General features: G+C 42.4%; 1 protein-coding gene and 1 long non-coding RNA gene across 2 annotated transcripts in view; one reads left to right on the top strand and one right to left on the bottom strand.

Annotated features, from left to right (window-relative positions):
- The window catches only part of LOC122564555 (cadherin-20-like), a 153,722-nt gene that overhangs the window by 11,573 nt on the left and 119,795 nt on the right, over positions 1-22,354 (bottom strand). Inside the window, exons 6-10 of the mRNA XM_043719619.2 lie at positions 18,660-18,847; positions 17,368-17,621; positions 10,127-10,263; positions 5,939-6,060; positions 3,160-3,277 (exon numbers count right to left, since the gene is read on the bottom strand). Of these exons, the coding sequence (XP_043575554.2) occupies positions 3,160-3,277; positions 5,939-6,060; positions 10,127-10,263; positions 17,368-17,621; positions 18,660-18,847 (819 nt within the window). The remainder of the gene's footprint in view (positions 1-3,159; positions 3,278-5,938; positions 6,061-10,126; positions 10,264-17,367; positions 17,622-18,659; positions 18,848-22,354) is intronic.
- Positions 1-22,354, top strand: part of LOC148141118 (uncharacterized) — a 43,036-nt gene that overhangs the window by 11,602 nt on the left and 9,080 nt on the right. The window contains exon 2 of the long non-coding RNA XR_015752774.1: positions 3,078-3,144. This is a non-coding gene — a long non-coding RNA (uncharacterized LOC148141118). The remainder of the gene's footprint in view (positions 1-3,077; positions 3,145-22,354) is intronic.

The following is a 22,354-nucleotide window of genomic DNA, read 5'->3' as shown; positions in this document are numbered from 1 at the left end:
AGCCATAATCTTTATAGAATGATGGACAAGCTTGAGAAGCTGAATAGCCTACTTTGCTCCTATTTCTTATACCCTTAGGGTCTGAAGTCCCCCTGTATGTTAGCCATAAACTGCTAAATTACTTAAAATAAAAGCTGCGGATGGTGAAAATCTGAAACAAACATAGACAATGCTGAAGATACTCAGCAAGTCTGGCAGCATCTGTGGACAGAAAAACAGAGTTAACAGTTTGAGTCCAGGGTAACTCTCCTTCAGAACTGCCTCAATTACTTAAGTGAACTTTGACCTTCAATGTCAATAGATAGGCAAAACACACCTAAATGTTTTTAAAATGTGTCACCCGCTAGTTGTGTACATGGGGCCACAGAATAATCTGCACATCGAAGCAAGGAGAGAGAAAAGAAGAACTGCAGTCACACAGCACTTTATCTGCAAAATGTACACATTAAATGAATGATTGTGAAATGCTTTGAGAGAAAGCTAGTGGGAAAACTTAGTTTTAAAATACTACAATAAATTAAATATAAATCTGTGGTGGACTCATCAACTGCAAATACATGTGCTAATGCAAATCTTAACTGCAAGGTACTTATTACCACTTAGGATAGAATGCGGGAACTGGAATCTGCTAGTGAGAGTTAAAATGAGAGTTAAGTGTGAGGTTATTACCAGGTCCCAGGTCATCCTAAAGCTGCAACCAAGAATAAGGATATGATGGGTAGCTCCCTGGGATTGGGTTAGGGTTAATTCTCATGTTCTTCTGCTAGCAGAGCTTATAGGGTTGTATTTGGGTTAAATTATTAAAACTAGTTTACAGAGAACCATTCAGAAGACGAGTAAGATCAAATTAGCTAACAGGGTCATGAAAAGCTGTTGTGTAAGTTAAATGTATATACATTGACTGAAGTCTCTGCTTCTGCAGAATTCCAGTGCTTTGGAGTCACTGGCTGGAGCTCTGATTCCCCAACCTCAGCTGCTTTTCTGGTTTCAGCTTCCTGACCTCCCAATGAGATCCCATCTGGGAGCAACCAGAGAGAGCAGCAACCTTGAGTTGACTTGTGCCAGGCAACATCATATGAAGACTAGCCTCCCTATGCCATTATTGAGAAAATACAAGCTGGAAGCTGTAGCCTAGCTTGTGAGAATGTTGACTCCAGCTCCTGTGCAAACACCAACTAATACCAAAGCCTCTCTTTCAGTGCTTCCCAAATATTTTCTCACTCTGACCCCATATTGAGCCTTGCACGTTGTTGTGATTGCTCAGTGGGAGAAATAGGGGTTGGGGCTAGGGTGGGTGTGAGAGCAGTATCTTGCTAGACAGCAAGTTGCTAACATTTGATCGGGCCTCCATATGAAATCAAAATACTGCAGCTGCTGGAAATCTAAAATAAAACAGAAAATGCTAGAGGTACTCAGCAGGTTTAGCAACATCTGCAGAGAGAGAAACAGAGTTAACATTTCAATTCCATTATGATTTCTTCAAAGCAGTTTTGAAGAAGAGTGATTGAATTTGAAACAGTAACCCTGTTAAGAACATACCATGTACAGATGTTAATAAAATGATATTGAAGAGTTTTGATTTAGTGAGAAGGTGCAAGCATCCTTGGGGAGAATCTATGCACAGACACCCAGAGCCGACAGATACTCCAGACTGGTGTCTCAATGGAAGATTAGTAGTATTGGCTTAAAGCACTTACCTTGTTGACAGTGCTATTTCTCTCTCTGGCAACATGCCACTTACCATTGACAAATTAATATATATGTTTGTGCATTTTGCAGAGTGCAATCCAGCTGACTATGCGTGTCCTCATGTATACATGGTAAAAATGCAAACACATTACACATTATATTTCATGGACCCCTTGAAATGATCCCATGACACTGTTTTGAAGAAGACCAGTGGAGTTTTTTTGTTGAGATCCTGGTCAACATTTATCATTCAATCAACAATGCTGCAGCAAGTGACCTGGACATTATCACCTTCCTGTTGGTGGGAGATTGCTGTGTGTAAATTGGGTGCCACATTGCCAACAGTACAATAGTGGCTACACTCCATTGACAGTAACTCACTTTGATATCTCCTGAGATCATGAAGTGGAATGCAAGTCTTTCTGTTTGATTTTAAAAAACTCCTTTTTTAGCTGTTTATCCATTGCTTTGCAGCTATGTGGAGGCAGTTTCATGGTAACATCACTGGACTAGCCACCCAGAATTCCACAGTAACGTTCTGGGGAACTGAGCTTGAATCCCACCATGAAAAATGGTAACATTTGAATTCAGTACAAATTTGGATTAATTACAAGTAAAGCTTGTATAACGATGACCATATTAATGACTGTTAATTGTCATGAAAAACCTCACCTTGTTCACCAATATCTTTCAGAGAAGGAAATCTGCCTCCCTTACCCAGACTGGCCAACATGTGATTCCAAAGCAAAAGTAACATGGTTGATTTTTAACTGCCCTTGGGGCATTTTGGGCTCAGCAGTAAATGTTGGCCTAATCAGAGACCCCCTCGACCCATGAATGAAAAAGAAATGTGTTTTATTTCACAATCGAAACGGCCTGGATTACTTATATTTTAAAAAACCTACAAGATGTTTGGTCCCTTTTGGCAATATTAACGATGTTAGTGATGTTGATTTGAAGTGTGCTGAACAACATTGTGACTAGCAAACAATATGGATTGTGAAATACAAAACAATGTGAGATACACTGAGCATGCTGATGAGATACCATTGCATTATAACAAAGATCATGGAGCTTGGTATATCACAAAAGATTCTGTGGTGGGCACTGCTTTGTTTGCTTTTGTTGAGGGAAATTACAATTCTTTCAGCATTCACTTCGTCCAAAGCATATTACTCTTTAGAAACCGTTAATATTTGTTTTGCAGTTCCAGAAAAATACATATTTGTGAATACCTATTGTTGAAATATTCAGAGATTATGAGCAAAGTGCTGTTACAAATAAACAGTTCTTCACCTCCTCACAGAGAATAAACCAAGACACTGTACAGAAAGCTGAAGTGAATACAAAAAGGAACTTTACATCTTTTTGTTTATGTTTCACTCTAGTGTGAATTTCAAACTAAATAGATGACCCTGGGGAAAAACTGCAGTGTGATGTGAAGGAGCTGCGGAGGTAAGTGTATTATACCTTGATTGTCACGCACGGTGAAGTTTGGGTTGCTTGCTGCTTCAGGAGCTAAGCTGTAGTAGAAGTGATGACCTCCTTGAGGATTATCCAGGTCCACTGCACTGACCATCTGAATGAGCTGTTGAAAAAGGAGCAGATTCACAGAAGTCATTCCGTTGTCAACGGCAGCTGATTCTGTGCACTTTGCACAAAAACGATGATGCAAACACACAGCAAACAATTCGGCAACTAGTGACCACCTCATAACCAGTACGCACAGGGCAATAATCTGTTCTGGTCAATAGCAAGGGATTGGTTTTGTCAAATATTGCTGTAAATAAAAAATTCACACCATGCTTCTCATTTTTTAGAAATGTGTTCATGTAATGTGGGCAACACAGGCTAGGTCAGCATTTGCTGCCCACCCCTAATTGCCTAGGAGAGGCTACAGGTGAGTGGTTTCTTGAACTGCTGCATTTTTGGTCTATTGGGACATCCACAGTGTTAATAGGCAAGGAGTTCCAAACTTTTAACTCAGTGACAATGAAGGAACAACGATATAGGTCTAAGTCAGGTTGGAATGTGATTTCACAGAATCATGGAGAGGAAGAATCCCTGCAGGGTGGAAGCAGGCCATTTGGCCCATCATGTCCACACTGCCCCTCTGAAGAGCAGTCAAGAGTTTGGAGCTGGAAAAGCACATCATTCCTAATGAAGGGCTTTTGCCCGAAATGTCGACTCTCCTGCTCCTCAGATGCTGCCTGACCTGCTGTGCTTTTCCAACATCACACTCTCGACTCTAATCTCCAGCATCTGCAGTCCTCACTTTTGCCCTCTGAAGAGCATCCTACCCAGACCCACTCCCCTACCCTCTCCCCACATCCCTGCATTTCTCATGGCCAATTCACCTAGCTTGCACATCCTTGGACACTGTGGACAATTTAGCATTGCCAATCCACCCAACCTGCACATCTGTGGACTGTGGGAGGAAACCAGAGCACCAAGAGGAAACCCACACAGTCATGAGGAGAATGTGCAAACTTCACACAGTCGCCTGAGGGTGGAAATTGAACACGGGACCCTGGCACTGTGAGGCACCACTGAGTTGCCCTGTACCAGTTTGACAGCGTGCATGCAGGCTGTGATGTTCCCTGATGTCTTCTACGCTTGTCTATGTAGGAAGGTAATGTTGAAAGAGACTTGCTAGTTGCTGCAGTATATCTTGCAGATGGTACATCGAGCTGCCACTGTGCCCCAGTGTGGAGGGAGTGAATGTTTAATGTTTGGTAGATGGGCAGTGGTTAAATAAGCTGCTGTGTCTTTGGATGAGATTGAGCTTCGTGAGTATTGTTAGAATTGCACTCAACCAGACGAATCCACACCACAGCAGGCTGAGCACTGAGATGTCAGTGTGACAGCATGCTGGAGAATTAAAATAACAGGCCAATGGAAACTCAGGGTCCTTCATTCTTTCTGCAGTCTCCATTCACACTTACTGCAATGGAACACTACAAATACCTGGCTCCTTCCGCTGCCTTGACAACAATTTTCTTTGCATTTGAGTGGAAATAGATTGCCAATCACAGAAGAGTCAGAATTAAGTCTCTAACTTAAATCTCAAGCAAACTATCAAGCAAGATGCAAATCTCCAGGTTTTGCAGGATTGAGTGTTGGAAGGATAGCCAGAGAGCACCCAGACAATCACAAAGGCCAACCTCCCATCTTATAGAATCCATCTACCAGGCCCGCTGTCAAGGAAAGGCCGCCAGCATTCTTAAAAGATCCATCCCACCCTTGCAATATTTATCTACAACCTCTACCACCGGGGAGAAGGTACAGAAGCCTGAACACACGCACCAGCTGGTTTTGAAACGATTTCTACCCTACTGTTGTTAGAATACTGAATGGACTCACAAACTCTTAACATTCGCCTGTACCTGTGTTTTTGTTTTGCCGCTGTTTACCTATTATTTACTTATCTGTGCTACTTAACTCTGTAATCTGCCTGCATTGCTCGCAAGACAAAGCTTTTCACTGAGCCTCGGTACACGTGACAATAACTTCAATTCAATTCAATTCAATTCAGATGAATTGACAGTTGAAGATAATGAAGAAAGGGAGTAGTGTCATTATCCTGAAGAGGTTGAATGAAGAGATGCTAAAGTGAATCCATTCGAGCCACCAAGGAATTGGGTCAAGTCTGAGGAAGGAAAGAGGTTTTCTCTACTGGGCAAACAAAATCAAGCATCATATTTGTATATTTGGAACAAAAATCCACTTATATCAGGAAACTGCAAGAACATATGAATGGGAAGACTCTGTGTATGTGTATTATTGCTTATCAAAGTTTACTGAAAAGGGAGTCAGCCTACCTTCTGCCACTTTTTATTTGCATTTCATAGTATGATACAAACACCAGTGTGTTTCCCCCCTTCTTGATAAATTGCCTTTTTGCTGGGGAAAATCAGCCCTTTGTTTTTGAAATCCACCAGAAAATCAGCCCTAAATATACACCCCAGTGAGCATTAGCTGCTCTCTATCATCTCTGGGGTATGTGCCAGTTCATTCGAAAAACATCTTTTATAAAGTTGTGAATGTCTGAACAATTTATGGATATGGGTTCTCAGGAGCAAAGGATTTTTGAACCAGGAGAGAAAAATTCAAGAATTTATCCTCTCCATAAAAACGCCTCACAGTGCTTCAGCTAGTCAGTTCATTGGAGTTAAACAGGGTGTGATGCTGTCTTGTGAATCTCATAGGGAATCTTGATGCAATGAGCCTAGACCCAACTTTTCCTTACCTGACCGGGTTTGGCATTTTCACAGATATAGGCCTCACGATCCTTCACAAACTCGGGTGCGTTGTCGTTAATATCGAGGACTTTCACTGTGACGGAAACACTCCCAATCTGTGTGGGGTTCTCTGAAATGAAGCAGACACCATCCAGACAGCTCACTTTATCTGTGCTCAATATTGGGCTGGCACAAGCTAGACACATACGTCTAAAGATGTATATTAGTCAATGACTTTTTGCTCTGCCATCTCATACTGAGCTGCCCCTGTAACAACTTACAAATGACCAAACCCTTTCACACTTTACTGAAATCAGTTTTATTCTGACCTAAAGAAAGGAATAAAGGTGCATTTATGTAGAACTTTTCACTATCTAACATATTGCAGCCCATTAAGTATTTTTGACGTGTAATGTTGGGAAACAAGGTAGCCATTAATACAGGAGAAGGCTCTAACAAATAGCCAGGTGGTCAGGATCAGATAGTTTGCTTTCTCAGTGATGTGATTGAGGGAAAGTTATTAGTTAGATGAACAGAGATAAATCCCCTGCTTGTCTTCGGAACAGTGCCAAAAGGGCAGCTGGTATCTCGGCTTGATGTCTCTGATGGTGCAGCATTGCCATAGAACACACTGGGGAGTGCCAGTCTGGATTAGAGGTCATCAGTGTGGGACAGCCATCAAGGAATCCAGGCAGGAATTCAGGACAAATACCTTTATTCAAGGAGCAGTGAGAATGTAGAGCTCACTGCAACAGAGGCTCCAAGGAACGCATTAATTCCATGTAAGCAATAAAGAATGTCCTGGACTCCACCTGGCAGCATTTGTTTCATGGACTTATATATAAGCTATAGATTGCAGAAGATTTTTTTTTTCTGTAAATGAAGGAGATATACAGTTTTCAACAAATTGGAATTATTTGCATGTTGAAATTATCACAAATGCACAAACTTATTATTTTACACTTTCCTTTGATTTTAGTGATTGTCTCTATCCTCATTATAAATTAAAGTTCAAGAGTTATATACGTCTACAGTACAAAAAAAAGATCTTTGGCCCCATCACGTCCACGCTGGTCAAAAATAACTATTCTATCCCAATTTCCAGCACTTGGCCCTTACCCTTATATATCTCGGCATCTCAAGTGCACATCTAAATACTTGTTAAATTGTTATGAGGGTTTCTGCCTCACACTCTTACAAGCTGAGAGTTTCAGATTCCCACCCTCTGGGTGAAAAGAAGGTTCCCTTGCATTCCCCTCTAAACCTCCTGCCCCTTCCCTTAAATCAATGTGCCTGGTCATCCCTTCATCAAAGGAAAAGATTTCTTCCACTCTACCCTATCTATGCCCCTCATAATTTTACACATCTCAATCATATTGTCCTCTCAGTCCCCTCTGCTCCAAGGAAAGCAAGCTATCCAATCTTTCTTCATAACTAAAGCTCCCATCCCAGGCAACATCCTGGTAAACCTCCTCTGCCTCCTCTCCAATGCTGTCACATCCCTCCTATAATGTGGATTCCAGAACTGCTGTGTCCTAATCAATCTTTTACACAGTTCCAGCACCACCTTCCTGCTCTTGAACTCTATGCCTTAGCTACGACAACTTGTTCGATACGCATTGTATAATTTGACATCCATGATTGTCCATCTCAAGGTTGAAACAAGAAGTATAGATGTACATAGGAGAGGCAAAAGGGAGAAGGGAACAGAAAGTTATTGCTGATAGAGTTAGTTGTGGAAAGATAGGAAGAACTCGGATGCATGAGAAACAGCAGTGTCTGGTTGGGTCAAATGGCCAGTTTGTGATTTAAGCATTGTGTGTAAGACTTATGCATTGAAATCTCTGGAGTGGGATTTGAGATTACTGAATCACAGGGTCACTGCAGATTGACTAATTTCTCATAAAAATAAAACCAATATTGATATCAGTATGCTGGTATTACAGATTTCACCCCAGTGCTTTATGTATGGATTGGAATCTTGTCGTGGCATTGTTAATTGACCAAGGAGCTGATTCATTGGTAGAGACTCTGGGGTTGACCTATGAGGAAGAGTTGAGTATGTTGGGTCCTATATTCTTTGGAATTTAGAACCACAAGAGGTGATCTGATTGGAAAAATACACAAGTGTGAAGGGATTGGGAAGGGTAGACTCCGAGATTTTGAGAAGATTTGTAGCTCAGGTTGAGGTTCTGGATGTAGGTTTGCTCGCTGAGCTGGAAGGTTCATTTTCAGACATTTCGTCACCATACTAGGTAACATCTTCAGTGAGCCTCTGGATGAAGAACTGCTCATATTTCCTGCTTTCTATTCATTTATACAGTGTATTCAAAAAGAATGGGTACCTAATGAACATAGTCTGCCAATTTCTCAGCAACAAACTCAAACAAGCAGACAAACATGTCCAGAAACCCTAGCCACTCTCCCCTACATCAAAGACATCTTGGAAATGACTACCAGACTACTCAGACCCCTTGGCATCATGGTAGCCCACAAACCCACCAACACACTAAAACAGCAGCTAATGAACTTGAAAGACCCTATACAGACAACAAGCAAAACTAATGACATTTACAAAATACCGTGCAAGGTCTGTAACAAACACTATATTGGACAAACAGACAGAAAACTAGCCACAGGATACATGAACATCAACTAGCCAGAAAACAACATGACCCTCTCTCACTAGTATCCTTACATACGGATGAGGAAGGACACCATTTTGACTGGGACAACACATCCATCCTAGGACAAGCCAAACAGAGACATGCACAAGAATTCCTAGAAGCATGGCATTCCAACCGGAACTCTATCAACAAACACATTGACTTGGAGCCCATTTACCGCCCCCTGAGAAAAAGAACAGAAAATGACATTACCATAGGAAATGATGTCCCCACAGGAAATGACATTGCCAACCCAAGGAACTCCAAACATATAAAGAGAAAGCAGGAAACATGAGCAGTGCTTCGTCCGGAGGCTCACTGAAGATGTTACCTACTATGGTGACAAAACGTCTGAAAATGAACCTTCCAGCTCAGCGAACAAATTTACATCCAGACTCTGAGATGTTTTCCCTGGCTGGGGAATTAAAAACACAGGTGTACAGTATCACACTATGGGGCCAAACATCTAAGACTGAGATGCGAAGACATTCTTCAAATAGTTTTGGGAATTCTCTCCCTGAGAGGGTTAGGTATGCCTGCCCCATCAGATTGAAATTGGCAGATTTTTGATTTCTTCAGAAATTGAGGGAGATGGGGAGACAATGAAAAGGGAGTTGAGGTAGATCAACCACAATCTTATTGAAGAGTGGAGCAAGTTCCAGGGGCTGCTGTCACTTTGCATGCTGAAATTGATTGTGATCTCCTGGCTACTCTCCCACACACCATCAGAGAATTGTGAGTGCAGAATTTGTCAGTGGTGGTATAGACAGGGGTTTCCTTGCTCTGCCAGTCCATAATGCGAAAAATAACTGATGAAGCCAGGACACACTCTATTGTTTGCATAACAAATCCCGACCACACTTTAAAGCTGAACAGAATAGCCTTATGCACCATGAAATAGGAGTGAGAGAATTGTTGACTCTCTGTAGATGGAGTCTTTAGCTTAGGCCAACACAAGGGCAGAATTTACCATTGATTACTCCAAGCCGATTTATATTTCTTAATGTATCTTTTGGGTATTCTAAGGTTTGTGCTTAAATTACTGATGTACTTTCCCCGGCATGGCAGGACCACTCTCTGGTTAGATTGCCCTAACTTTGCTCAAGCACAGCAGGTTTATAACTTCGAAGCAATGAATATTGTTAAATGACCCCGCAGGGCATAATAATATCCTTATTCAAAGGCGTCTTAACTGATCTTCAGACCCTGAGAATGCATCAGCTTTCAACTTCAGTGCAGCCTCATTGTGAAGATGTTCATCAAAAGGCAAACCTTTTCATTTCAAAATGTTATTAAACGCTACACATAGGATAAAATCTAAACTGTTGACTGTTTGAAAGTCACTTTGGGAACTTGGTTGAATTGCTGCCTCACAGCACCTGAGCACATTTTCCTTGACCCCCCCAGCTCCTTTTAATTCATGTTGCACCATGACTGCATTATCTCGTCAAACTGAATTAACACAAACTGCTAACACAAAAGGGCTGTGCAATATTTTAATTAAATATTGAGTGATCCTCAGGTACATACTCATTTCCATTGCCAGGACTGTGATGTTATGCCATGAGAATTGCTCTCGGTCCAATGGTTTTGCAATCATTAAAGCTCCGGATGCTATGTCAATGTAGAAGAATCTTGTGGGATCAGTGGATCGGTCAACTGAATATCTTTGAAATCAGCAGAAAAAGATGAGAGGAAAAGGCAACATTAATAATATATAGCTTTCTTGCATCAGAAAAAATCAATCAAATATAATTTAAGATCAACCTAACTTTTTATGACGTTTGCTTTTTCGTTTCAATCATCGCTGGTCAAATATTATTCTGAGAGATTGCAAATGCTGTGCATTCATTACTCCTGACTGTCTCCCTAGAATACTGTGTACAGTTTCAGTCTCCTTGATAAAGAAGGGATGAAGACAGAGAAACATTCAAATTAGGTACAGCAGTAGGCCATTTGGCTCTTTAAGCCTGTCCTGCTATTCAATATCATCATGGCTGATCACCCAACTCAGTCCCCTGTTCCTGCTTTTTCCTCTTCCTTTGATCCATATGACCCTAAGAGCTATGTCTAACTCCTTCTTGAAGACATTCAATGCTTGTCAAACTTTTTCTATGGCAGAAATGTAAATACACTCAATGCAAACAAATTCCCATGATAATTCCTGGGACTGTCTCTCTCTCTCTCTCCCCCTCTCTCTCTCTCTCATACTAGTTTAAAGTAAAAGGCAGGCTCCAGAAAGACTGATCAGTTAATCATCAAACGCCCTCACACACACTGACATAACCCCACATTCCACTAGTTCAAAATCCAAACCCTAAAGTACATGGTATTGCTATACATCCTACACTATAATACAAGCCTAGCCTGTCTAACCATTCCACAGAAGATCATCCATCCATTCCAGGTATTGTGTGGTAAACCTTTTCTGAACTGCTGCCCATGCATATACACCCTTCCTTAGAAAAAGGAGACCAATAATGTACACAGTACTCCAGGTGTGATCTCACCTGTAAAACTGAAGCGTAAACTCTTTTACATTTGTATTCAATGCTTCTTGCAATAAACAGTTACATTCTGTTAGCTTTCGAATTACTTACTGTACTTGCTTTCTAACCTCTTGTGATTCATGCACGAGGACATCCAGATGCCTCTGCATTTCCAGGCTCTGTACTCTCTCACCATTCGATAATATTTTATATTATTATTTTATAATTTTCCTGAAAAATGATTTGTTCTGTTTTGGGCCCTGTATTGCTTATCTTTACCTCTATTCAGAGTTCAGGATTACAGTTACATTTGGCATATTTAAAGGACCCCACTTCTTGTAGGTGGAAGACTCAATTGCCGGCTTGGAAGTTAGTTGGAATTAATTGGACTTCCTGCAGCAAGTTCAACTGAGGGATCTTAATTGATAACCTTCAGTTTCAGCTTCTGCCAAGCAGGGTTCAATTTGATCGCTCCTCCCACCTTTACTGAGTGACAGGACAGTGGACGGGAGTGACTATAATGTAGATTTAGGCGTGGGCAATAAACCATGGATAAGCCAGTGAGGCCCACATCCTGTGAGTGAATAAAACAAACTTGATATTGCTGCAATGAAGCACTGTGACTTTTCAACGAGGAACAAGTTGAGAGATTTGTGCCTGTTTTCAGGAAGAGTAGCATTGATGAAATTGCTGTCAGGACATCATTTAACATTCTAGGCATTGTGGGTGCTGAGCTTTCTTGGCCTATCTGTCAGGAAGCATCAATATACAGATAATGGGACACAAGAGACAGAGAAACTGCCACTCAATAGCCTGTTATTTACAAGGTCAGAACCCCGGCCAATTCTTTTGCCTGTCATCGGAGAAACATGGTTTGTTGTCAATGAGATGAAGAGGGAAAAGTTACCAATGATCATTACACAGCACCTTCCAAACTCAGTTCTGAAGAAGGATCACTGCACCCAAAATGTTAACCCTGATTTCTCTCCACAGATGCTGCCAAGCCTGCTGAGCTTTTCCAATAATTTCTGTTTTCGTTTACCTTCCAAACCCACTCCCACTTTCATTGAAAAGGACAACGGCAACAAATACATGGATCACCACCCCCTGCAAGTTCCCCTCCAAGCCACTTAATATTCTGACTTGGAAATATATCGCCGTTCCTTCACTGTCACTGGGTCAAAATCCTGGAATTGTGGGTCAACCAACAGCACACAGATTACAGTTGTTCAGGAAGGTAGCTCACCACCACCTTCTCAAGGGGTAACTAGAGACAGGCAACAAATGCTGGGCCCAGCCAGCGACACTCACGTTCCGTGAGTGAATAAACAAGGAGATAAGCAATCAGCCAATGGGAGGCATTCTCTCTCAGGTTAAACCTGAGTGGCCTTTCCCTGGTGTTAACTCCCTTGAAGTGAGGTCATTGTTATGGGGTCCATTTATAGAGTTAAAGAGTTATAGAGATGTACAGCACGGAAACAGACCCTTCGGTCCAACCCGTCCATGCCAACCAGTTATCCTAATCCATTTCTGTGAATCTAGAATGCCACCTGATTTGGGCAATAGGAAATCGAGGCTCAATAATGGGAGCAGGATCCTGATTGCCATTTTAGTTAGGAATTGGTCAGAAACTGCAGCCAGCCCCACGAGTGTGGGGAGAGAAGAGGCCAGCTCCAAACTAAGTCTGGACTCATTAATGGTGGACACCAGGACAGCAGAGTTTCAGAACGATAGTCTGGCTGACTGGCCTCTCCAGTCTCCCTAACCACGGCGATCTCTTCGACCATGTCTCCCTTTCCTGGAAAGAGTTCCCTCACATTTTCCTTCACTGACTCTGCTAAAGCTTCTTGTGATGCACCATCTGCCGTTCCTTAATATCGTGATGAGTTGAAGGGTTGGTTTTGGGGTGGGCGTGGGGGATGTTTATGGGGAGGTGGAGAGAATGAGCACAACAATGGCAGCTGTCTGAAAGATCAAAATCTCTCCCTTTGTGTCAACAGCAGTTAGAACGGACAAGGGCTTTGACCTGAAAATGAACCTCATCCGAATGTTCGTTACGGTGCAGATAGAGGCCGGTTAGAAACCACAAAGAAAGACAACTCAACCCAATCATTTATCTGGGGAACAGGGGGATAGGTCCTTTTGTTAAGACATCAATACTGGTGTCTTAATCTTTGAGGAACAATATTCCATTTCCCAGAATATCTTGACTGTGGTGCTGGCAGAATTCTTCATTAATTTGGCTTGTCACAAGTTGTGTACAAAATTCAGAGCCTATCTGAGCAGAACCATTTGGACAATATGACACATGTCATAGAATCATACAGATGTACAGCATGGAAACAGTCTTTTCGGTCCAACTCGTCCATGCTGACCAGATATCCTAACCTAATCTAGTCCCATTTGCCAGCACTTGGCCAATATCCCTTTAAACCTTTTCTATTCATGTACCATCCAGTTGCCTTTTAAATGCTGTAATTTTACCAGCCTCCACCACTTCCTCAGGCAGCTCATTCCATAGACACACCACCCTTTGTATGGAAAAGTTGCCCCTTAGGTCCTTTTAAATTTTTCCCCTCTCACCCTAAATGGCTGGACAATGATGACTCCAGTTCTTGAACCATCCTCCAATAAATTATTGAATCATTACCTGTAACCATCCAATTCTTCAATAACATCTAAAATCAGAAAGGGGAAATAGTCTTGACCACTGTGTATTTCTTCCTTACTCTTTCTTTGGTGTGTTGCTCATCCCAAACTGAGTTTGCTACCCAGACCTTCCTTGTCAATTTCACAGGGTAGTTAAGAGTCAACCACATTGCTGTGGGTCTGGAGTCACATGCTAGCACAGATGGCATAAAGATGGTAGATTTCCTTCCCTCAAGAACATTAGTGATCCAGATGTTTTTTTAACAACAATTGATGGCCATTGCCATGGGAGAATAACTTTGCATCCCAAATGTTTTACTCATTGAATTTAAATCCCACCAGCTGCCTTGCCCCTGGAGTATTAGCCTGGCCCTTTGGATTACGAGTTCAGTCACGTAACCACCAGACTACGCCACACGTGCAAGGTGATGTTACCTGGAAAAGGGCAGTGAATCGTTGAGTTTATTTTCATTCCTTCACAGGATATAGGTATCTCAAGGTGAGGTGAGCATTTATTGCCCCACCCCTGTTTACCTGTGTTGTTGAGCCACATTACTCAGACAGTGGACATGGCACTGACGGGATTGTCACCTGTAATGGTATACTGTACTTATAATGGTAACAACAGTCATAGCTACATTGAAACTGGTAAAACTGTCCGCGCCAAAGACCCGAGGTCATTGTAAGACTAGAAATTAACTTGCACTAGTGAGTAAAAGAACATGACTTTGAGTAAACATCAGCAATAACTTGGGGGTTGTGTATATTACCTTTATTTCTTTAATTCTGACATTTTTGTAAAACACACAGTACTTGAACGGGTTTTAATAAATAGAGCAAAAATAGAGCAACACACCAAAGAAAGAGTAAGGAAGAAATACACAGTGGTCAAGACTATTCCCCCTTTCTGATTTTAGATGTTATTGAAGAATTGGAAGGTTACAGATAATGATTCAATAATTTCTTGGAGGATGGTTCAAGAACTGGAGTCATCATTGTCCAGCCATTAAATCAAAGTCTTCAGCTTCCATCATCCCAAAGCCATTCACTTTCTTTATCTTTAGGAACAGTCCCTGACAATCCTGCACATTACATTCCTTTCTGTTCCAGGGGCTTCTAACAGGTTCCTTTAATTCAAACATTGTCTTTGAGTGTCTTCACCAGTCACCATTCACAGTTTCTGTATCATATCGGTGACATGAAGAATAAGGAGGGAATCCTGGCTTTATTCACATTAGATGAATTCACAAGAACAAGGCAGTTTGAAAAACACATGCATCTCACATACCTGTGACTCAAACACATCATGCACACACATGACACAAATACATATTTCACACATGGATGTTACAAACATTACACACATGTATGACACAAACACATATTGAACATATGCACAACACAAACATTACACATACATGACAAGCACACATCACACAAGCACAAACATCACACACACGACAGATAACCATTACAAACATGCATGACACAGACAAAATTTACACACATGATACAAGTACATATCACACATGCACAGACAAACATCACACATGCATGACTGACAACCATTACAAACAAGCATGACAGACAAACATCACAGACACAACACAGACAAACATTACTAACGCACATGACACAGACCAACGTTATGCACATGCAAGACACAAGCACATATCACACACATGCATGACACAGTCAAACATCATGGATATGCATAACACAAACATCATGCAAACGCATAACAAAACATCACACACATGCATGACGCAAACACATATGACACACATGTGACACAAACGCATATCACGCACACATAACCGAGGCATACACACATGGGGCAGCTCAGTGGTTAGCACTGCTGCCTCACAGCGCCAGGGACCTGGGTTCGATCCTAGCATCGGGTGGCTATCTGTGTGGAGTTTGGACAAGCTCTCTGTGTCTGCGTGGGTTTCTTCTGAGTGCTCTGATTTCCTCCCACTATCCAAAGCTGTACAGGTTAGGTGAATTGGCCATGCTAAATTGCCTGTAGTGTTCAGGGATGTGTAGATTAGGTGCATTAGTCAGGGGTAAATGTAGGGGAATAGGTCTGGGTAGATTACTCTTCACAGGGTTGGTGGACTCGTTGGGCCGAAGGGCCTGTTTCCACACTGTAGGGATTCTATGATTCTACTCTATGACATCATACGTGACACATTCATCAAACACACACACAACACAGGCAAAACACAAACAAATGCACAGAATGCATTCATAATACAACCACCACAGAACACACAGAACAGGAGAGATCAATGTGTTTGACAAACGCCAGATGTTTTTCTGTGTCTGACTCAGTGCTGCATTTCCAAGGGCAGTGGTTTTCCACCTGGGGAATGTGCAGACTTCTGAGGCCTATAGAGACTGACAGGAGATCCTGGAGGGTATATGAAGGTATGATTAGGGATGAAGGTGTGAGTGGGGAGAGTCTTCCAAAGTGCAAACAGGGCTCATTACATTAACCCGAAGGGAGCATAGAATATGTGTGGAAGTCACCAAAAATAAACACCTACTTTCTGAAAGGTTATTCAAACATTCTTTTCATGTAACACATTCACTTTATGCTTCTCATTTAATATTATCACTGGTTATTAATCCATTTGACAAGGCATTCCTCAATCAAAGAAACGTGTGTATCACTACCTTTGGGAATACAGCACTCAGAGAGATGTTGATCATTATTCACAACCTCTGTGCTGTGCAGCAAGGGAGTAAGTGGGAGAGATGAATTCTGCAGCAAAAATAAATATGCAGTAATAAATTATGGAGGGGCTGGAAATGTACCGAAAATATGACAGAGGAAATGTATAATCTGAGACAGCTTTCTTACCACAGTAATCTGTGCATTGACTTAATTAGACTTACTGGGGCCAGCCAGAGAACTGGAAAGGGAACTTAGTCATAAATTATATTCTTAAAGGTGATTACTCCGGCATGGACTGCCCCGGTTCAAGATAATTGCTCACCAGCTCCTTCTCTAAGGCAGCCAGTGATGGCACACCCCTGAATAAATAAATAATAATGCAGTGGATTTGTGGCACTAAAACTGCTATTGAGGGTCACGAAGGCTCTGTGGATCAGTTCCATAAAACAAAGAAGTCCAAAGGTGTGTAGATTAGGTGGATTGGCCTAATGGGAAATGCAAGGCCACAGGGATAGGAAAGGGGTGTAAGTCTTGCTGAGATGCTCTTCAGAGGGTCGGTGGGCTTGATGGGCTGAATGGCCTGCTCTCACACAGAGGGAATCTATGATTCTAAGAACTATGCATGCTGGAAATCTGAAACAGAAACAGAAATCGCTGGAGAAACTCAACAGATCTGGCAGCATTTCTGGAGAGAGTAACAGAATTAACATTTTGACTTGAGTATGACTCTTGTTCAGACTCAAAACGTTAACTGTTTTCTCTCTCTGCAGATGCTGGCAGACTAGCTGAGCTTCTCCAGCGATTTCTGTTTCTTGTTTAGGTAGATCAGTTGCTGGTGAAACTCGAGTAATTGGGGTGTTAGTGTACATTCAGGAGTGTCCCCGCTGAGGAGGGAAAATGACACTGTTTCTTAATTCTGGCAGCTGTGGCTTGACACTGAAGCTACATCATACCTGATGGAATTATTGGCCGCGTCTGGGTCTTTTGCCGAAACAGTTTGGATGGTAGTACCGACAGCGACATCCTCATAAACCTCCACCTGGTAGAAGCTTATCTCAAACTGTGGTGGCTCATCCACATCTTCAACTGATACAACCACCCTGGTCGTATCACGGAATGGACCAAAGTTTAGAAACCGCAGGTCCAGGTGTGTATTGGTTCCTTCCACAGTTAACGTGTAGCTGTCTTTAGTTTCAAAATCTAAAGGCTTAGAGAGAGAGAGAAAGAAAGATAAAGAGTTAAACATAAGGAATTTGTTTTTCCAAATAATCACCAATGTCACCTCTGTCTCAGTTCATCTGCTGCTGAGATTCTGACTTCTGTCTTTACTGTTTCTGAATTTAGGGACAGTGTAAGTTTTGAGCCTGGGAGCTGAGCACTTACAGTCAGGAATACCCATGAGGTTGGGGTTAAATGAGCACAGATATCTCAGAGGGTTATGGAGCTGAGGGAGATTCATGAGGTAGGGAAGGGTGAAGCCCTGGGGAATTTGATTTCCTCACTGGTTTCCCACATAAGCCCTCCATCAACATGAGGTCACCCAAAACTCTGCTTCCCAGAGAGAACATAGAGCATAGAACATTATAGCCCAGTACAGGCCCTTTGGCCCTCGATGTTGCGCCGACCTGTGGAACCAATCTGAAGTCTATCTATCCTATACTATTCCAGTTTTAGCCATATGTTTATCCAATGACAATTTAAATGCCCTTAAAGTTAGGTAAAGTTGCCCTTAAATATCATAACCTTCCCTTTCCACTGTGCTCCCTGGTTCCTCGTCAAACATGTTTTGATTTTAAAATGGCCGTCCTTGTATTCAAATCCCTTCACAGCTTCATGCCTCCAGTGTCTGTCATCTTCCCCAACCCAACAACCTTCCAAAATATCTGTCCTCCTCTCGTTCTGACCTCTCGAACATCCTTAATTTTAATCACTCCCTCGTTTGATATCAGACTCCCAGCTGCCAAGGACCTAAACTCCATTCCTTCTCTAAACCTCTCGGCCTCGTCACCTCGCTTTCCTCCATATATTACCCTCCCTAAAACCTACAACATCAGCCAAGCCTTTGCTCAGCTGAGCCAGCGTGTGGCTCCATGTTAAAGTTTGCTTTATAACACTCCTGCCATATACCTTGGAGGGTTTTATTGCAATTTGGGTGATATGTAGATTGCTCCTGTTGCTCTGTCAGGCCAGGCCACAGTAGAGTCTGGCCCGATACTGTTCTCGTTTTATTTCAGAAAACTCTTACCTCCTTGAGGATGATAACCCCAACTTGGTTGCTATTATCAGTGACAATGTCAAATGTGTTCATCCTGTCTCCGTCGATGATCCGGTAGCTCAGTTCAGCATTGATCCCCTCATCTGCATCTTCAGCAAGAATTCTTCCCACTGCTGAGCCAACCAATCCAGTTTCCAGCACTGTCATCTGATATAATCCTGAGGGGTGGGGGATAGAAACACACATAACTACTTGTTAAGTTTCCATTCTTCGGCATTGTTGGCGAGGCCAGTGCTTAGTCGCCAATTGCTAACTACCCAGATGGTGGGGCGGTGAACCATCTACAAATGAGTAGCTGTCTTGGGCTACTTCAGAGCGCAGTTAACAGTTGGACACATGCCAAAGGGTTTGGGAACATGTGTAAGTCAGATCTCTCCCCCTTGAAGGATACAGGCCGTCCTTGGGTTCTGTTGTGGGGTCTGAGAGAGATTAGATTCTCTACAGTGTGGAAACAGGCCCTTCGACCCACAGTCCACACCGACCCTATGAAGAGTAACCCACCCAGACCCATTTCCCTCTGACAAATGTACCTAACACTATGGGCAATTTAGCATGGCCAATTCACCTGACCTGCACATCTTTGGACTGTGGTAGGAAACCAGAGCACCCGGAGGAAACCCACGAAGACACGGGAAGAATGTGCACTCCACACAGACAGTCACCCGAGGCTGGAATTGAACCTGGGACCCTGGCGCTGTGAGGCAGCAGTGCTAACCACTGAGCCACAATGTCACCCATCTGTTTGTATACATGTCGGAACACAGTGCAGGATCACAGAGAACAACTATTTGTAAGTACAGGCAATGTTCAAATATCAGGGCTTTAAAACTGCACTGCTGTATGGGATCATCTTCGTTAAATACAAGGGTTTGTCATTCAGGGACCTCCTGCATTAATGAATGAATAAGAACAACCCACTAGTTTCATGGCATTTAAAATAAAATCATTACACTGCAATTTGCCCCAGCTTGCTGAATTAGTTGTACTTAAGCCCCATCTAGATGGTTGTAATGGAATTTGAACTCATGTCTCTAATCTGACCCTTTATATGACGAGTCTGATTGCATGGCTACTATGCTCCCATTCACTGTAGCTGGGTTAGTATTGCTGTTGAACTTGACAACTGTTAAACATTATGATATAGTTATGGGTTCTGCACTTTGCCTCATTATTCAATGTCGTTGCCCACACCTACTACTTGGATTTCAAACATTGAGAGAGAGTACTCATTTAATTTAATAGGTCTTTAGAAATTGGCATTGAATGATGAGGTGTAATTATGTATTCTTTATGGCTGAAGGTTCTGTTTGTTGTAAGATTCAGAACTGAAATTAGGAAACCACAGGGCCCCAGACTGAGCTGCAGTATCAGGGCTCCCCCTACTGACTCTGAGAGAAAATTCTAATCTCGGTTCAGTCCGTCCCCACCCCTTTTCAGGGAATTTAGGATTGGCAAAAGACATATGTATCCCAAGAATGCCCTTCTTATGCTGCTATGATTTTCACTGTAAAATACACGAGTGATTTAATTTATTCGATACTTAGGGACACGTTTCTCAGCAAATGCAAGATTATTTTTTCAAATGATCATTTCCAGCTCCAAGCAAAGCTGTGGTTTTGGAGGTAGGTTGGACCAGGTGAAAAATCATAGAATCCCTACGCTGTGGAAGCTGGCCATTTGGCCCATCAAGTACATACCATCCCTCCAAAGATGATCCCACCCAGACCCAGCCCTACCCTATCCCTGTGACCTTGCATTTCTCATGGCTAACCCACCTTGCCTGCACATCCTTGGACAAGCTTCCTTTCCTGAAGGTGGGATTTTACAAGAATCTAATAGTCTCGTGATCTCCACTGCGGAGACTAGAATTTGTTAATTGACCTGAAATTCTGCCAGCTCCTCACGTGAACACTTGTCTCTCCAACAATACTGAAACTTTATTGCTGGAACAGCACAGCAGGTCAGGCAGCATCTAGGGAACAGAAGATTCGACGTTTCGGGCACATGCCCTTCTTCAGGAATGCTGAGAAAGGAGATATGGCTGTGGTAACGAGTCTGCTTCAGAATGTGGCTGAAGAGCTTCTGTGCAGAGGAGATGACCTGGGGTGTGCAGTGAGAGAGGGACTCACTGAAATCTTTGTAGAGAGAGGCAGAGAGCTTCTTCAAGGAAGGCATCCTTGTAAGAGGATTCGCAGTAGGTTGAAATCTTCGAGGAGAAAGTGAGGTCTGCAGACGCTGGAGATCAAAGCTGAAACTTTATTGCTGGAACAGCACAGCAGGTCAGGCAGCATCTAGGGATCAGAAGATTCGACGTTTCGGGCACATGCCCTTCTTCAGGAATGCCCTTCTCCAACAATACTGCAAACCTCAGTATTTCTAGTCTAGAGCCATTATCACAGGTTTATAGGTCCTGGTATCAGGATGGCTCAGAGACATTTCAGGATTTGGAAGATGTGATCCTATAAGGATTTATAAAATAGCCAATGTTGTGACTGGTGCAATATGTGTTGTTTTTTGTCTGTCAGTCTGCATAATGCAGAGAGTTGGCTTCTTGCTGAGACAGATATCTTGAAGTTTATTAACATCGCTAACCATTTACATGGCTACAATTCCACAGATTTTGCTGTACTATGTTACACTGAGAGGGACTGAAGAAGAGGCAGGTACTTTCTTATCTGAATTCACATGTCATGACGCGCTGTAACTTTCTGAAAGCTCCAGGCCTGTCTGATCTGGAATCTGGGTGACAGTGTGCATCTCTCTTTTGTCCCATCCTTACTTGTAAGGATTGTCTTCCATTGGATTAATCTCCGCACATGGGCAGAGGAACACAGTGGATTGCTGTTGCTATTTGTAAGATGAAGTTAACAATCACACAACACAAGGATATAGTCTTATAGGTTTATGTGGAAGCACTAGTTTTCGGAGCACTGCTCCTTCATCAGGTAGCTAGTGGGGCAGGATCATAAGACACAGAATTTATAGTAAAAGATCATAGTGTCATGCAACTGATATGATATATTAAACAAACCTAGATAGCTGCTAAGTGTTTCATCTTTGAGAATGATTTAGGTTTGTTCAATATATCGTATCAGTTGCATGACACGATGATCTTGTGTTATAAATTCTCTGTCTTACGATCCTGCCCCACTAGCTACCTGATGAAGGAGAGCTCAGAAAGCTAGTGCTTCCAAATAAACCTATTGGACTGTAACCTGGCGTTGTGTGATTTTTAACTTTGTCCACCCCAGTCCAACACTGGCACCTCCACGTCATTATTTGTAGGATGGCAGACCAGGAAACTGTTCAGCTTGACCGCCGTGTGTCAGGATTCACAGGATAATAACTGGCCTTTATGGCCATGCCACAAACACACCTGCCCCAGCCAACACGATGTGGAATTTGAACCCTGGGCTTCTGGCCTAGAGATAGTGACACCACCGCTACACCTCTGTAGCAAATGATGTAGAAGAGATACAGTAGAACACAACTAGGACCTTGGGAGTAAGATGAAAGGACACGTGTGCAAACCAGTGAAAGGTGACTAGAAGTGATTTCAGGAAGTTGTTTGTCTAAAAAACAACCAAGCAATGGAATGGTCCTCCTGGCAAATGGCTGTGATAAAATCACTAGCTTCATTTAGGAGGTAGTAGACTGTTACAGTG

This window comes from Chiloscyllium plagiosum, unplaced genomic scaffold, assembly GCF_037043375.1.
Source record: "Chiloscyllium plagiosum isolate Xiang-an unplaced genomic scaffold, Cpla_swu_hap1 HiC_scaffold_34, whole genome shotgun sequence".
Lineage (NCBI taxonomy): Eukaryota > Metazoa > Chordata > Chondrichthyes > Orectolobiformes > Hemiscylliidae > Chiloscyllium > Chiloscyllium plagiosum.
The sequence above is the reverse complement of the archived record's forward strand: the minus strand, read 5'-3'. Positions and strand labels throughout refer to the sequence as shown.